The sequence below is a fragment of the Zootermopsis nevadensis genome, unplaced genomic scaffold, assembly GCF_977971745.1.
Source record: "Zootermopsis nevadensis isolate Lab colony 2312 unplaced genomic scaffold, Znev_1.0 Znev_ptg000010l, whole genome shotgun sequence".
NCBI classification, from domain to species: domain Eukaryota; kingdom Metazoa; phylum Arthropoda; class Insecta; order Blattodea; family Termopsidae; genus Zootermopsis; species Zootermopsis nevadensis.
This window is the reverse complement of record NW_028259142.1, coordinates 16,183,812-16,201,477: the sequence shown is the minus strand read 5'-3', so window position 1 is coordinate 16,201,477 and position 17,666 is coordinate 16,183,812. Positions and strand designations below refer to the sequence as shown.

Genomic DNA, 17,666 nt, shown 5'->3' with positions numbered 1-17,666 from the left:
GTGCAGCAAGCCATCATACACGATGAAATTCGTGTATGTCGATACTTTCTATAATATCACGAATATAAACACACGTAAAATACACCAACATTTTACTGCAGGCCTTGAGAAATTACAGTAAATTAAACAATTTTATATATACATTCTGTTCAGGGAAATAAGGCGTAAAGTGTAACCATAGTAATCGATTTCGGATTCCATAAAAGACGGGGAAATTTATCGACTTGCAGACTTCTAAACAATGATTCTATTCTATGGAACTTGATATGCCTGCTAGGCAGAAATTAACTCCAGCGAACAGAGTGCTTATTGAGAAACAAACAGTCTCTCAGCCAGTCAAGAATGTCCCCGTCTTTTACGAGAACCATAGGTCCATCAAACCAGTGGCCCTTTGTGACAATCCGCAGCACGCTCATTTTTAATCACGAACCTGCAGGACAGCCCTTTGTCAGCTGTTTGCGGCTGATAATGCGAAATAGACCTATTCTTAGTTATCCACCATATACGCAGGCGTTCTTCTCCATCCGCAGTATGAGGACCAGGTGTACTATGATGACAAGGGACCCACTTAACATGACGAGATGAGAATTTGGCTCAGGACAGGGTAGCGACGACTTTTCATATGATGGCAACGAAACTTCAGATTCCAGAGAAGAGAGAAATGAATAACCATCAAATTCCAATGAACATTCCGTACTAAAGACTTAAAGCACAGAGCACTTTAAAATGCAGTTTACACACAGGCTTACTATGAATTTCTGTTTCATACACGTAACGGGAATTTAAAATGCTGGACAATGAATTTTATTTCAGTTATCATGTCTTGATAAAACACGGAGAAAGGATTTCCCGTCTTTCGTTTTGGTAAGCTCGTTCTTGTGACATATTTTGCGGAACTGAGGCTTGAACGCGTGCGGGATTCGACTTCGACCGGTACAAATAAAACTATTAAACTGGGTCCATTGTGTGCGTGTGGGCTACAGGCGCCGGCTGACTGAGGCTTTACGATGTGTCAGACTCTCTAAAAGGCCACCAGAATCTCTGGCTTACAGTTACAACACCTTCAAGGCCCTTTAGCCCAAATTATAGCTGCACTACACGATTTAGTGTCCGTCTTAAATTCTTTCGAACACAAGGGAATGTCCAGCATATCACAGGCGACTTGTCACGGAAAATCTTATAACAGCAGCAGCAGAAAGAACAACAACAGGCTCATATAGGCCACATAGGACCAAAACATATTCGCGTATACCTAGCAGAATAAACTCACATAGACCTGCTGTCAGTGCATTCATTCCAAAGAACATCTTACACTCACGCAGCTTAAACATAACAAAAATATATATCTATTTCGTGGCCTCACTTCTGATTTTCATAATTCCACTACTTAATGACTAGCCTATCTGTAATTTATACAAAATCAATTTAGCATATTTCACAGGCCTACATAATTAGTTTATAGGCCTTGTAGAATTAAGTACTTTGTAAATATTAATTGTTAAATACTTGGTACATTTCGTAGCCAGCAGAAAAAATCACATATGCAATGGAGAATGAATAACAGAAAAAACAGGAATATTAAAAAAAATTCAAACAAGTTTAATTAACGCGCTTCGGAAGTACGATTAAAAAATAATACGCTATTAGTAACACTTACGTAGTGGTGGCCTACACTTACTTGGCATTCCTACCGTATTTCGTAAAAATCGATTATACTGTTCAGGATGCCTTTGGGGGAAGTGGTGACACGTGAGTGAATATGGGGCGGCGGTGAAATGATAATGACAGGGGAAAACCTGTCCCAGTGTCACTTCGTATTCCGCAAATCCCACCCGGACTGACTCGGGCGCAAACCCGTCTGTAAGAAGTCAGCGACAATTAGTTAGTATGTTGAGTGGCTGGAAGTTGGTTCGGTAGTGAGTCATTAAATAGGCTTGTCTGTTAGACAGTCAATAAATCAATACACTGGCTAATGGTTACCAGGCTAGTCGCCGTATTTTATTAAAATTCCAGTGTTTTAGACAATTCTAGCTGGAAAATTCGGCACTGCTTAGTCAAAGTCAGTACTAAAATATGGGTTCGATTCTGTAGATTCGAGCATAGTAACCGCGAGGCGACGGGACTGCGAAATATCTAAGGCAAATTACAATTTACCCGATGTACAGATTCTCCTGAAAGTAGCCTACTTCAAAGGGTTGAGACATGAAGATTATTTGTCAAGTATTCCTTTGAAAGTTCTTTGATGTTTCTTGTTGTCTGTTCGATACACAAGCAAAGAGAGGGGGGGGGGGTTAATGAAAGCGAGCGAGCTCTTGAGAAACTTTGGGGCATGTCATCTGACACCTAATCAATCTTCATGACATTAATCACGAAACTTGGAGGTGAGACTTCCACTCAGGACGATGAGTGCATGATTGGCTCCAGTCGCGTTCAACACAACTTGCCTCCGACTTCCTCTACTTACCACTTAACTAACTAATTAACTATCACGGATCAGGGAGATTTTTTTTTAAAACACGATAATCGATCACTATTCGGAGTAATTTCAATCCAGTGCAGACAATCAAACTCTAATTTTGCCTGAAATATAGGCGTCTGAGCCTATTTGGCAAAGAGTTAAATACTCCTGCTTCTTACCTAGTTTTCTTCAGCCTCTCTCTTAGGTCTAAACAGTCAATTCAGCAAAAACCTGTTTACGAACAGCCTCAAACTACGTCCTTCCCTATGGATAAGTGACCAAGTTTCACACTCGGCTTATATAAATCAACGCACAGGAGCTAACAGTACAGTTACTATTTCAATCTTTATGTTTTTAGATAGGAGACAGAGAGACGGAGGAAGATAACTTCATGGTAACAACATTTTTCGATTTAAACTCTTCATTTCATCGGGATTATCATGTTAATTTTCTTGAACACAGCAGAAATCTTGAAAATCTGTTCGCATCAGTGACCATGTTAAAGCAGAGGCTGTATTTAATCGTAGGAAACACTAAGTCCATGTAAATAACATTTAAGAAAAACAGTTTCTACCATGTCTCTATTAGAGAGATCTATTAGTTCATGCTATTTCAGAAAATAATCGCTATTTATTTTGAACTTTACACTGTTCGAAGAACGCTGAGTTAATAAAAGTTAAATCGGATAGTAGAACAAGTTACTATTGAGCTTTAAAGAGTTAATTAGTTTCTAAATGACAACGGAGGCCTCTTACTCTTACAATTTCCCTCGATAAGCGAAGTCCGACAACCGGGTTATGAGTTACTACTAATTGAAACCCAAGTATGATTGGTATCGAGAATCAGTAATCAAAGTCTATAAACTACAGACACAAATTTAAAAAACAGTGTTCCGGGCGCCTGATACCAGTACGATGAGGCTATTCCGGGCTCCCATCTGACGCAGACGGCCTCCGGGCTGTTTACAGCAACCTAGCCGGTATTCTTCAAAAGAAGACCGGCCTAAATCTCGATGCTGAGATATGGAGTTCTCACGGCAATGAATATAACGATGTTGTTTTTCTGGGTTATAACGCCATATAGATTCACAGAAAGATACGAACGTTTCGGAGTAACAAACTGGCTCCATCTTCAAGGCTGACGTTTTTATCCTCCTGACAGTCTGCACGGCGTCACAACCGAGAACAAAAAACCGTTGTCCTTAGATCCCACGTATTTGTTACACTACTCTGTATCGAAGGATCGCTTTAAGAGCTCCATGTCACTTGAATGATAGCGAAAAAAGGCAGGTAAGCCTATTTCCAACCTTCGGAGAAGTTACAAAAAATGTTAATCCATTCTTTGACACGATCAGCATTCTGTTTCTCTACTACATGTTTCGCTTGTTAGTGGGTCATTTTCAGGATAGAAATAACAGATTGCTTTGGCGCGTGAAAAATATGATTTAGCGCGGTCTGAAGGCATGTGCGATCTTGTACTGTCCGAAAACCGAATCACAAGCACCACTCGTAGGAGCAGTATCAGCAAATTATTAAACCAGCTACCATCATCGCCTCTGCAAGGTACAACAGCGAATTCTGCAACAAACATTAAAACGGCTTTCGCGCGGTTGTGCCCCCACTCTTTAATTTCTCATCACACATTTTTCTTTCATTACTGAGCAGTGGGGACCTCCATCGGCGACGTCACGTACTACAAGCTGTCAACCCCTCCCTCCCCCCTGCGGACTGTTTCATCAACACAGCATCAAGGCAGAGCGAAGAGCCAGAGAGACGAAGGGGGGAAGCGAGCAGTTAAAGTCCTGCAGCATCCCCAGACGCTTCACCCCGCCGTGAAATCATTTCCCAAACACTTCCCATTCACCACGGAGTGGGGCTCCACACTCCCTTTCTCCTCTCCTCCCCCACCCCACCCTAAATTTCACTCCATCTCTTTTCGAATTTTCTGCCTCTTTTTGAGTCCGGAGCTTATCAAAATGGAGTCTGATGCTGCCATCTAGGGACCAGTTAAAAATTTAGATAACTCCGGGCGGCTGGAGGAAGCCGTTAACAGAATCGGCAAACGCTGTCTGATCTTTCTTCCTTTTTTCCTGGCATTCTGCGCGTGCCTCGTCGCAGGCCAATCGGCTTTCGAAGCGAAGTCCAGAGTCAAAGCTGGCATCTCGTCTCTTATCAGTTAATACAAGTTTTTTTACGTCATATGGCTATCTTCTGGGTTCCTGATTGTTTACTGACGTTCCATAGGTACGTGATGCCTCCATCATCATTACCATCATGAATGCAGCAACAACCTCCGAAACGTCGTTAAACAGTTACCAGAGTAGTCTGCCCAACAACGCGGAATAATACTTTCACCCTCGCCACCGTGGCGACTGTAAATGCCACAAAGTGATTCAGAAGAAACGGCTATAGACAGTCTATTTTACCCCCACTCTCATAAAACGCGTATGTGGTGCTTGGACACAGAGGTAACTCCAGACAGATCTAACGAATTTTACCAGCGACGTGTAATTGGATAGGTAAGGTTTGCCGAGCAGATCGGTTTAGCTCCAAATGCTTGCATTTCTTAAGTAACCTGATACAATTCTGGCCATGATAACGGCTATTGTGAACTCTTAAGTGGATTTCTTCAGTCCCTACGGATGGACGCTAGTCTTGTGCCTCTCTAATCTACACGCCTCAGGACTAACCGTTTCAAAATCATTTTATAAGCACTCCAGATTCATGATCACCTTTCCATCTCATCTACTCTTTATATTTATAAATTCTGCAGCTGAATCAGCAACATTAAATAACCTACGTGGGGGTTTACCAATGACGCGATTGTAGTCCACATCACTCTTTGTTGGGAAAGCGAGTCTTCGAATGGACTGTTCGGTAACTGAACCCGTGTCTCCTTCCTTACTTTGACCAGAGTTATTCTGTCCTCATTTCGATTGCCGAGTTTTTTTTTTTTAATTTTAAACTTAGAAAATAAAAATTTCAGCTGTCTTATCTCTCGATGAGCTCTTGAACGTTTCTCGTGTTCCGAAATTTTGCAACCAGTGTATTGTTATATTATTCAATAATTCCTTATAAAGACAAAAGATCAGCGAACCAACCTTAGGCGAATTAACAGCGACAACGGGAAAACGTTAATACAACCTCAGACGCCTTGGCCTTTTGTATAAAATAGGCCTAATTGGCCTATATATATTCTGCACACCGAAACATCTAACAATAAGCCTATAGGCTAACCTATTTGGGCATAACCTTAGCTAAAACGTCGTCGTTAAATAATCAAGGACTCAGCCAATCAAGAAAGAAGCATGGAAGATTTCCGTCTTCAGGGTTGTTGCGCTGTGTAGTCTGGTCGATGTTAACCAACGTTTCAGAGGTCATACTGCCTCCGTCATCAGGGCGATTCATCGACCAGACTACACAGCGCAACAACCCAGAAGACAGAAATCTTCATCGCCCTGATGACGGAGGCAGTATGACCTCCGAAACGCTGGTAATCATAGACCAGACTACACAGCGCAACAACCCAGAAGACGGAAATCTTCATACTCACCGCTGTGAGAACCTCAAGTCTTACAAAGCATGGAAGGTTTATAAGTTAACTCAGGCTACATAAAACACTGTGGAGTCTAAGACACAGAATATTGATTTAGGCCTAATATTAAAAGATAGGCCTGTCCTTGGTTGAAGAGGCTCACAGAATTTTGTAGCCTCTAGGTCAACATTTCTCAACCTATGGCACGCGAGCCAATGTTGAGTGGTACGCGAACTAAGTAAGAAAATTCAGACTGTGGCCTTCTGGGTTATGTCACCGTGTAGAAACGCAAGCCGTTATCAGTGTTTCGGAGAAATCTGCTGCCTACATCTTTAGTGTATACAAAAGTAAAGGCAGCATGTTCCTCCAAAAACCTTGCTGTCCTGTACCAGAAGACCAATCTAAATTGTGATCGCAGTGAAAAATCCAACCTAATATTAACACAGTAAGGGCTGAATAGGTTACAGCCTAACTAAAAAGTCTTTATCGAATTTTAACGCAGTTCAAACCTCTTGAAATAAATAGGGCTGAAAAACCAATACCATAGTTTCAGTAGCCTGGTGATTGGCAAGATATTTACTGCATGTTTTATTGTATTGTATTGTATGAGTCTATAACTGACTCAAAAGATTTAGCCTACTTTTTCTGAAACACTAAATCATATCTATTTTATTAATAATTAACTTCCTAGTTCCACAAGTTTTGATAACTTTTCATGAGATGGTAAAGTTGCGTCATATTGTGATATAATAAATATATATTATTTAAATCTTGTCCGTCTAATCACAATAAATTCTTATTAAATATTAAAATATTACAATAATTAACATTTAAAATATTTAAAATATTAAATGATGTTCTTTATCGAAATATTCGATTTACATTAGACCATCTAATGTAAATCGAATATTTCGATAAAGAACATCATTTAATATTTTAAATGTTAATTATTGTAATATTTTAATATTTAATAAGAATTTATTGTGATTAGACGGACAAGATTTAAATAATATATATTTGATAACTTTGTTATGCCTAATATTTTATAGGCAAGATTAATTTAATTTAAACAATAAATGGTCCCTACAAATCTGCATTTTGTTCAATAACAGCCTGCGGTCTCTGCATAGAATATACGTTATATTAACTACTTTAACCCTAAACAATCAATCGAGTAGGCCTACTCATAAGAAAGCTACAGATTTGAACATTGTCTTCTGACTACGAAGCATACAGGCAGGAGAGTGTGACGGTTTCAGACTATTTTCTGGAAAGTAAACCTATTTGGCACTAAAATAAAATTGCAGGTGGTTTCCGTATGTTGTGCCGCGTAGTCTGGTAGAAACTGACCGACGTTTCAGAGGTACTTAGTGCCTCCATCAGCAGGCTACCAGAATACCGGAAGACAGCCATCTTCATCCTCGACGTCATAAGAAATGAAATCTCAGATCACACAGGATTCTTGACGCTTGTTCGGTCTGTGACTCAGTTACTTAATTTCTGTCTGTCCATACGAACCAAAGAGAGTTGGGTTCCCTCACCTCCGCGCCACGCAGACGCTTCCTAGGAATCGTGGTAAAGTTCTACGCATTCGGACGATCCAGCCGGGGGCCGCTTTACCGCCGAGGATGGAGTCCACACAGTACGCCTGGTAACGAACAAAGAGGTCGAGTGGGAACCAGAGTTGGTCCAACCTAAACTAAAGGTAAAAATCTGTGCCCCTGTCGAGGAGAGAACAGCGGGCATCGATCCCGCAGCCAATCGCTTTACTGACTGCGCTGTGCCAGCGGAACGCTGGGCACGGCGTTTCCCGTTCCCGACGACTGCATGTTGTGACAGTTTCCCTTCAAGCAGGCGCCAAATCGTGTCATATCGATCGACCAGTCCACTGCTTTGTCCCCAAGCCCTGGGATCTTGCTCCCGACTTAACTCATTGTTCCCTTGTAAAGTCCTGACGGCCAGCAAGAACCGTGAAAGAACGGTACAGGGAGGGGGGGAATTGTAAACGAACTGTCGGCAAGGGAGAGATGTCGCGAAAGTTAGTGTGACGACGAAGGCCGCCATTTGAGCGCGCAAGGGGTGGAAGGGAGGATTTATATTGTGGGTATTATTGAAGGTGCGGGAGGGGTATGTCGGACAAGGAGGGGGGGATAGTAGCAGCTGTACTATAACCGATCTATCATGGTGTGTATCAAGTAACACGATTGGACGAGATGTGGGTCTCCCGGCGCGAGGAGGCGGGGCGAGATGCTATCATGTAACCTATCACGAGACTGCCTTTCGGCTTTGACGCCGAGGTCGGGAAAAGAGGGGAAAAAAGAGGGGGAATACTGAAAAGAAGTAGGGGCAAGGAGGGGGTGAAAGCTGGAATTGTTGAGGATTTGCTGGAGGGGAAATATGGTCCTGACTAAACGTAGTAGCATAAACGTGAGACAGAGAAAGAGAGTTTCTTGAGATGCTCCCAGGAGGGTGGCAGGAAAGAAAGAAAGAAAGAAAGAAAAGTGATCTCAGCGGCGAAGGAAACGAACAAGCGCGCCGGTGTTTCTCCCCTCCACTCCGCTCTGTGCCCCGGGCCTAGCACTCCCCTCCCAACGGTTTACTTTTACAAACGCGAAGCGACACCACTGAACGAAGGGTCTCACAAAAATCTTTCTTTATTTTTTTTGTTTCCGAGTCCTGTAAGATTCCACCCTTTTCGAAACCCCCCCCCCCTTCTCCCTGCTACTGCGCTCGTGGAGTCTCGGCTGGACGTAAAAAGAGTTCAATTGCTTTAGCAGAATCAAAAAGTAGTTGCGAAAAACTTCTCGTGTTGTGCCGACGACACGGTCCGGGGAATCGGAATTTTTCTCGCCCACGGATCAGGCCTGTTTACGGGAGAACGTCCGCGCGACTCAACGGCAAGTGAAGAGGAGGTGAGGCCTGAACCTCTGAACCTCTAACGGCTCTCTAATACTGTCCGCTGCCGCCGTCTAGCCTAGTATATGTGGATAAGCTAAGAGACGGGCGTTAGCGCGGTGGAGGGGAAATAAGGGGAGGCTTGTGAAGTTTCGTGTGTGCGTGCGTGTGTGTGTGTATTGAGGCCGAGGAGGGGGGCGTGAAGAGGTGTGGAAACAAACTATATAACATACAACTGACTAGAACAGTCGAACCGAAAGGGGGAAAAAAATCTGTTCCTCCCCCATTTTTTAATCATCTCTCCTCCAGCTATCGTACTCAAAAGCAAAACTTTGGGATTCTAACAAAAATCGAGTTTTTTTACCCCCCTCCCGTGTGGGTCCCCTCGGGCTAACCGCCGGTGTTATTATATCACAACTGGTAGCTTGGGGGGAACAACGCCACGGCGACGAGCGACGTCGTTGCATGAGGCCACAAAGAGTGACGACTTGTGTTTGGAGTCCCCCCCACCACAGTGCTACCGTACCCACCCACCCACGGAAAAATCACCACCACCAACAAGCCAGCCTTCAGCAGCACAACGAAAGAAAAGTGCCGCAGCTCCGTCGAGGCTGCGTGCCCGCTTCTTCGCGTCAATTATAAAAAATAATTGGCACGCCTAGTGTTTCAAGACAGTGCAGTGTGTCGGTGCAGTTGTGAATGCAATCCGGTCTGTTTCCCGGTTGGTTCCGGGAGCAGCAGGGGGTGTGGAGGGGGTGGCTGAACTCCCGTAGTACTGCTAGGCCTAACCCTAGCCACATGTGAATCATACGTGAGCCACGTGTTTTGCCGAAGAATAATAATTACAGCCCACAAAGCACTAAAAAGTCGTGTTGCGTGTAGTGCCCACATCTCATTAAGCTGACACGCTGTGGAGTTCGACCAAATAAATTTCTGAAGCGGCCAAACATGTTTCAGAGTTGCAGCCTCAGTCCAGGTGTAAAATGGAATCTGTCGAGTGTCAACGAGTTTATTAACCCGCAGATATTTTGTGGTAACACTGACTTAAAATATTTTATTCTGGATACTTAAAACTAAGCCGATAATAGGATAATATTGCAGTGTGGACAAGATATTTTTTAAGAATATATGTTCCGATAATCTTGGTGAGTAAACTAAGGAACCGCTAAGTTATACTAGAATGACTGTCATGGGGAAAATGGTGGGGTCGGAGGGACAGACAGGATAAACATCGGTTTTAGTGAGTGTGCAGTGACCAACATGAAGAAGCCAGGCGAAGACTGACAGACCGGTCTGTGTGTGCGTGCGTGTGTATGTATGTGTGCATCAACTTGTTTTTGAGATCCCACGCCAATTCACGCATCGGGCGGTCGCGGAGGGAGAGCCCCCCCGCAACATGGCCCAGTTTGGCTTTCGAGGATCTCCTACGGTTCAGGTAAGTCACTGTACTCCCACAGTGTCAGCAGCTTTTGTGACCCTACCTGAGAGATCATTAATATGCTAGGACATTAATCAGCTTACATCTGAATTATTACCCTGGCAATTGTCTTGAGTAATTGACAATGCTAATATTGCAGTGGAAGTTTTGGCACGAGAAAGAATTTTTAGTGGAATCCAAATTTATTCAATAACCCTAAATCCTAACGATTTAAAGGGCCTTCTTCCTTATAACTAATTTCAATACAGTCGTAAGTTTGGTGAAAACATAGCATACGTTCAAGCGAGACGGTTTTAAATAGACTGTGGAAAGAATCATACTGGCTCGATTACCAATCCAGTATCCTAGCCATAGAAAATATTACTTAAGTGGTACACGGGAATATTTTGTGTGGAATCCGATTAATTTAATATAGAAGACAGGATTCAATTCAGTGCCTGGTTAATCCAGAATTATTGTCCAGTTACAGGCCCACAGAAAAATTGACTTTTATGAAATGTGGCAAGTAGGGGATATTTTTAGTAAATTAAATAACACGTAAGTCGATATTAAATACTGACTAAGCATCTCGTTCGTCTTCTAGGAGTAAAAGCACAGATTTTCTGCGCTTCGGTTACTGTGTCGTTGTGACAGACGCGGGGGTTATGTTCGACGACATAAGAACACCAGTTATTTATGTAACGTGCATCAAGTTCTTGAAATGCAAATAATCCGTTGATTATATAGCTGTAAATTTGTCGGCTATTTTGAAAATCGTTCTATAACTATCACAAAAACGTTCCAAATTTTCCACATATTTATATTTTACAATTAATGCTGCATACAAATAATTTGTGATGAATGAGTGAAGATGTGGACTGTAGGCTAATTAGCGATCTATGAGCATTTTAAAATATGCTGAATAAATTTCTAAACACCGCTCAAGGTCTGTAGTTCACTGGCACTCTGAAAATATGAAAATTGCACTTCTTAAAAATTTAATATCGAAGAAAATAGTGTCTTAATAGCATAATATTCTGACATGAACGAATAGAAAATACGGACTAAAAGGACCACGTAGAAATTAATAGGCCTGTTTAAAACGGCAGTGAAATCCGTAGTAGGCTTCATGTGTTTATGTAGGGAAATGTTCACTGGCATGGAAATAATACCGAAAACATAGGCCTACATCAAATTATTTAGATTGTATCAGTCGAATTTCGTAACAGAAGTGAGTAAGAAATCATTCTTTTCGCCTGATTTAATAATAATCCAGTTTATTTACGCATCAAACGTTGTGTCACACTTGCATTCAACACTCGGTACATTCGCGTTTTGTTTTTGTGTGTATGATCGTTTGACCTTCATCGTAAACAGGGGTTGCTTCTCTGAACAGCGCTGACCAACTGATCTTTCTACTGGTTAAGTGTTCTGTTTTCTTTGAGGTACGGACTGAATTATTACATATTATTTAGATGTCTGCTTCTGGGAGTAAATATGGGCCTGTAATATTGAAATTGAAAGTAATTACTCTTAATTCAGAAAGTGTGTTGTCGGGAAGGTTTTCTGATCTTCGATGTGATGTAAAATGAAGTGTCTAAAAGACCGTTTTAGTCTCTTCCATTGTGACAAACTTATTTCATATGGTTATTGTTATGAGAGGCGTATCTTAAAACAAACATTTCATTAAGAGGAATTCAGGGTGAGAAACATCGTGTTTGGTTTATTCATCACTTTCAGTCGTTTCGGACTATAATCATAAGTCATCTGTGAAGTTTTAATTAGCTTTCTTCAAAATGTTTCAATAAACAGCGTACAGGAAACTACGAAAATCGCGTAATACGAATAAGAGTGCAACATTAAATCCTACGTGGCGTAGGAGGAAATATGTCACACATGAATGAAGTTCCTTCTGTGAAATGTAAGACATCCGTACCGTCTCATACTTCGAGTGTTACCAGTAACTCTCTAGGGGGCTACACCCTGCTGGTACCTAACTGAAGTACGTGCCACTAGATTCCATAAGAGATTAAGTAATGAAAGTTCATGTTCCATATTACTTAAAAAATTGTTATTTAGCTTTCAATGTGAGACTATACTAAATGAAGGCAACTAGGCCAACGTTTTGAAAACGAGTAAGTCAACAGCGTTTATTTACGGATTTCATATGATCATCAAAGCATATATAGTGACTATTTACTTCAACTGCATAAACCAACTGAACTTTTATATGGAGAAGTGTTGTTTTTTGGAAGTAGAAACTACATCTTTGAATAAAACTTTGATGAATTTTGACTTGAAAGCTCTGCACGATCACTAAAACAAACAATTGAATTCAATTTTTAAGAGAAAAGAATTTGGTTATAATACACCAAAATTAAATTTGCAGGACGAGGGTATTATCCTCAAAAATTTAATTTTCTGAAGGAAAAAGTTACCGTATTTAGAAGTCAGTGTTCACCGGCTTAGACCCTATCTCTCTTGACATGTCTGGCACAGCATGAATCGACATTTTCTGTCAAATTTATTTATAAACTTTTTATGGCTTGTGTCTGAAGAACAATTGTTTTGTAACTCTACCTAAAATTAAATAGTGAACTAGATTTGATACAGCGTTCTTCAAACATTCAAGAAGATCAACCGAATATCTGAACTGCATCCTTTTTGAGCCTACTGCGTTCTTCACAACGTACGCAGCGCCTGTGTTCCGTGTGGCAGTATTTTAATATGCTGATGACGTTATCTGTTACCGGTGAATGTGAACACCATACACAGTAGCAAAATTATTTTTTAGCCCAACAAAGAAAATGGACCGGATGTGGACTAGGCAAAGAAAAGAAGTGTGTCACAAAGTAAAAATCTAAAAACAAAGTTGTTGAAAATAGTCTGACGATGTTTTGAAACTTTTGCTTACATTTATTTAAACGTAGATCTCGGGGAAAGGCGAAGAAATACAGTACGTTTTTAAAGGAAGAATTAATAAAAGTTCATTCCATATTTTTTTTCGTACCTACACAAATAATTATCATATTTGTAATTCCTTACAAGTATAAAAGGCAGTTAGCACTCGCGTTTTCATGTTTAACTTCCTAAGTTTCTACGTTACAACTTCAAGCGAGTACACGAATTAGAAAGTTAACAAATTATCGGCATGCTGTCATTAGTGGACTCGTAAATTTTCTGCCAAGGATACCGACAGAGTTAAGATACACTTTTTAAAATATTACCAGATTTTCTAAATATAAAATATTAGCACCAGAAAGATAATGGACTATTAGCAAAAATTCAAGTTTGCTCACGGCTCTATTTCGCAACAAAGAATAAACCAAAAAAACCCTTGCGGCCTCTGTAGTAGCTGTACGAAGTTAAACATGTCTAACTTCTTTCGCAATGAGGGTCCTGGAAAACAGGTAGCGAATCCACAAGACCTTAGAATGAAGCCGTGCATTCTTTGACTGATCGTATAGACCTGTAGCAACAGTTATTACTGTAAATTATTTTTAATATTATTATTGTAATCACACTCATCATTAAAACAACTGTGCCATGAAGGTGTGTGGAGTGTATGAAGCTCCATGTACCAAAAGTTACAGCCGAGTGATTAGCATTCCTGCTTCGCATTCAGAACGTCCCGGTTTCGAATATAGGCCCGGATACCGGCTATCCTGTCTGTGGTTCTTCGTGGCGTTCCTCAGTAATCCCTGGCAAATTACAGAATAGTTTGTCCAAGTTCCTGGACCCCTGGGGTCAAAGAGAACGGTTTCTGAGCATGACTGCAATGTAATCGCCATTCTCTTTAGAGACTAACTTATCCCTGATAACAAAACTGTTTACATCATTACCATTTTTATCACTAAAATCATAAAATTCAAATTAGTATTTGAGGATAATTCGGCGAACGATGACAATGACGTTAGACTTCAGTTTCTCACGGGGAGAGTGTGAAGACGATTGTCTTCTGGCTTGTTCCGCAATGCAGTCTGTGATTTAAGGTAAGAACAATTAATGTAATAACATGTATTAGTGACGAGAAATATTCGTAGTCCGCTGTTACTAGCGGCACTGAAACTGATTCGCCGGTCACCCACCGGAAGAACGCGCACAACTCCCGCCCACATCAACAGAGCGCCGGCCGACCACGCAATGCAAGCACGACCGCAGCCTCATAAATTGTAGACCCGGTATAAATAATCTGTAGGAACAGTTACTTCCTAAAACGCTTTTAAACAAGGCAGGCGTATGTCGATTTCTCTTGCACGGAATTTCCGGTTAATTATACAATTAATGTGGTAAATTTCCATATTCAGTAGAGATCGTTACTGAAACCTGTGTTTACAAAGATTGACATTTGCATTACTGTTGTCCTTTACGATTATAAACTTGTGTTCGAGAGAATTTTCTCTAGTAACTCCTAAATTGTGGACAAAAAGTAGAAGTTGTTCGTAGTATGAGCCAATAGAAGAAAGTCCTCCAGCGAACGCGCTTTCTTCTGTAGTAGAGCTGAGGATACTCCTGGTGTTTCATTAAATAAATTAAGTAAAAGAATTTGTTGACTTTATGAACCCGTAAGACCCATTACATTAGCCTACGTGCCTTAACATATTTGTATAGACTTGTCGGAATACTGAGTGTACTTCTCACTGCTAAGAATACCCTACGTGTTTTACTTACGTGATAAATCGGAACATTTAGTAGCCTATTACTTCTTTCTGTAAGAATATGCGGTTCCTCCATTATACGAATGCTCGTATTCTCTTGTCTCGTTTTGCTTTCTATATATCTTGAGTCCCTTCTTTATTTCTACCTTTCTCTCTTCTTTCGTCTTTATTTATACCTTTGTCTATGTTTCTTTCATTCATTCGTCTCCTTCTCTGTCTGTCGTCCTTTGTCCCTTTATTTTCTTCTTTATATTTTCCTTCTAGCCTGTCCTGCATTTCTCTTTCTTCTCTTCTAATTCCTGTCTCTCTCCTCTCTCTCTCCCTGTCTCCTCTTCTAATTCCTGTCTCTCTCCCCCTGTCTAATCTTCTAATTCCTGTCTTTCTTCTCTTCTAATTCCTGTCTCCCTGTCTCTTCTAATTCCTGTCTTTCTTCTCTTCTAATTCCTGTCTCTCTTCTCCTCTAATTCCTGTCTTTCTTCTCTTCTAATTCCTGTCTTTCTTCTCTTCTAATTCCTGTCTTTCTTCTCTTCTAATTCCTGTCTCTCTTCTCCTCTAATTCCTGTCTTTCTTCTCCTCTAATTCCTGTCTTTCTTCTCTTCTAATTCCTGTCTCTCGTCTCTTCTAATTCCTGTCTCTCTCTCTCCCTGTCTCCTCTTCTAATTCCTGTCTTTCTTCTCTTCTAATTCCTGTCTCTTCTCTTCTAATTCCTGTCTCTCTTCTAATTCCTGTCTTTCTTCTCTTCTAATTCCTGTCTCTTCTCTTCTAATTCCTGTCTCTCTTCTAATTCCTGTCTCTTCTCTTCTAATTCCTGTCTCTCTTCTAATTCCTGTCTTTCTTCTCTTCTAATTCCTGTCTCTTCTCTTCTAATTCCTGTCTCTCTTCTAATTCCTGTCTCTTCTCTTCTAATTCCTGTCTCTCTTCTAATTCCTGTCTTTCTTCTCTTCTAATTCCTGTCTCTTCTCTTCTAATTCCTGTCTCTCTTCTCTTCTAATTCCTGTCTCTCTCTCTCTCCCTGTCTCTATTTCCTCAATGGGTGTAAACAGTTTTCGTGCTTACGTCAATTCGCCGTTTCGTTATTCCCAGTCATTCATGAGCACGCTGAATGCTATTCAGTTGTAATGTGGTTAGGTTACGCATCACGAGAATCGATCCAGTGTCCTTTCGAATACAAAGCACAAACTACGATCATTGACTAGCATGCCTCATGAACAATGAAATGTCATAGTTCATTGTCTGTACCAAATACGAAAACCTTGCGTTTTATAATACACGGTAAATGTTTGGATGCATTAAACCATTTGATTCGAGCTGTAACTCTGGTAGCAGAATGCTAGTAAATGCATAACACGCAACGTTATTTCTCGTACTTGTTAGCGCCAGACGGCCAGAACCGAAATAAATAGAGGATCTCCTTCTAAGATTGAAACACTACACAAAATGCTGCCATTAAATTCAGAATATTTTACCTTCCAGTGTCCGAAGGATAAAATACAAAAACTATAGTATTGCCTGGTGTTGTGTATGGGTGTAAAATTTAGCGCGATGGGACATACATTGAGAGAATCTGAAAATATATCTGAGGGGCGTATTTGAACGTAAGAAAAAGGAGAAATGAGAAAGTAGCATATTGATGAACTTAATAATTTGTAGACTGCTCTTCACCTAATCAATTGTTAGGCATACTAAGATATTCATATAGACCAGGATGAGATTGGTAGGACAAACAGTACGCATGCGAGAAAGAAATGCATTCAAAGCTTCAGTCGAAGTTACCTCAAACAACTTGCCAGCCCTAGCTGTCAACACAAAAGATAATATTCAATTTTATGTTGGAGTAATGGGTTATGAAGTTGTTCATGAAATCCAAGTGGCTCAGTGGCAAGATTTTGTGAACACTGTAATGAACCTTCGTGTCCCGTGAAATGAAAGCATTTATTGATCAGCTTTAAACTTACCGAGGAATAAACTGTACCATGAAATCCGCTAATTCGCAGGCTTAGGATGTCTGTGCAAATTATGAAAAACTACAGCCAACATAAATGTCGGTCACCTTTCAGAAATCGTCTAGGAGTTCCATGTCATAACAAACAGAGATGTCTACAACCAAAAGACGCCGCCACTCACAGTCGAAGTGGCCGTGATAATGCCAGTATTGACAGGAGATAAACAAGCAAAGCGGATACGTAAAATGGTTCCAGTTTTGTTGATAAGGAAACAATGAGTCGAGCGCTAACTCATCGCCGACACGGCAAATAAGAGTATATACGCCCCTAAAGACGAGAATTCTCTTGAACATCCACAATCAATGAACCCTATGAGTTCTATTGGGCAGTTATAATCATTCAGGTAGTCAACAAATTTACTACATTTATGTAACCGCGTTCTCAAAGTTCAGCATTAGACCTAATCCAGAAACAGCTCAATCCAGTAATCAAATCCCGCCAAGATCAATTTTAATATTATCCTCCCATTTACTTCATGGCCTTCCAAGTGGTCTGTTCCTCGGGAATATCCCAAACAAAATTCAGCATGCATTTTTCATTCTCTCGATTGATACGGTATCATTCAAATATCTGGCAAAGAGTACAGTTCACAAAGCTCAGAATTATGAAGTTTCCTTCGTGTTTCTTATGTAGAGTATAAAGTTTTAGATCAAAGCAACAAATAGTAAGAATATCGCGACATTCTCAGTTATTGCACCTTG

General features: G+C 40.7%; 2 protein-coding genes across 2 annotated transcripts in view; one reads left to right on the top strand and one right to left on the bottom strand.

The window, feature by feature from the left end:
- Positions 1–17,666, bottom strand: part of LOC110830296 (ankyrin repeat domain family member sosondowah) — a 369,880-nt gene that overhangs the window by 283,948 nt on the left and 68,266 nt on the right. The window lies entirely within an intron of this gene.
- mirr (iroquois-class homeodomain protein mirror) overlaps positions 8,737–17,666 on the top strand; it is a 78,085-nt gene continuing 69,155 nt past the window's right edge. The window contains exon 1 of the mRNA XM_087346614.1: positions 8,737–10,322. Within this exon, the coding sequence (XP_087202740.1) occupies positions 10,284–10,322 (39 nt within the window). The 5' untranslated portion in view covers positions 8,737–10,283. The remainder of the gene's footprint in view (positions 10,323–17,666) is intronic.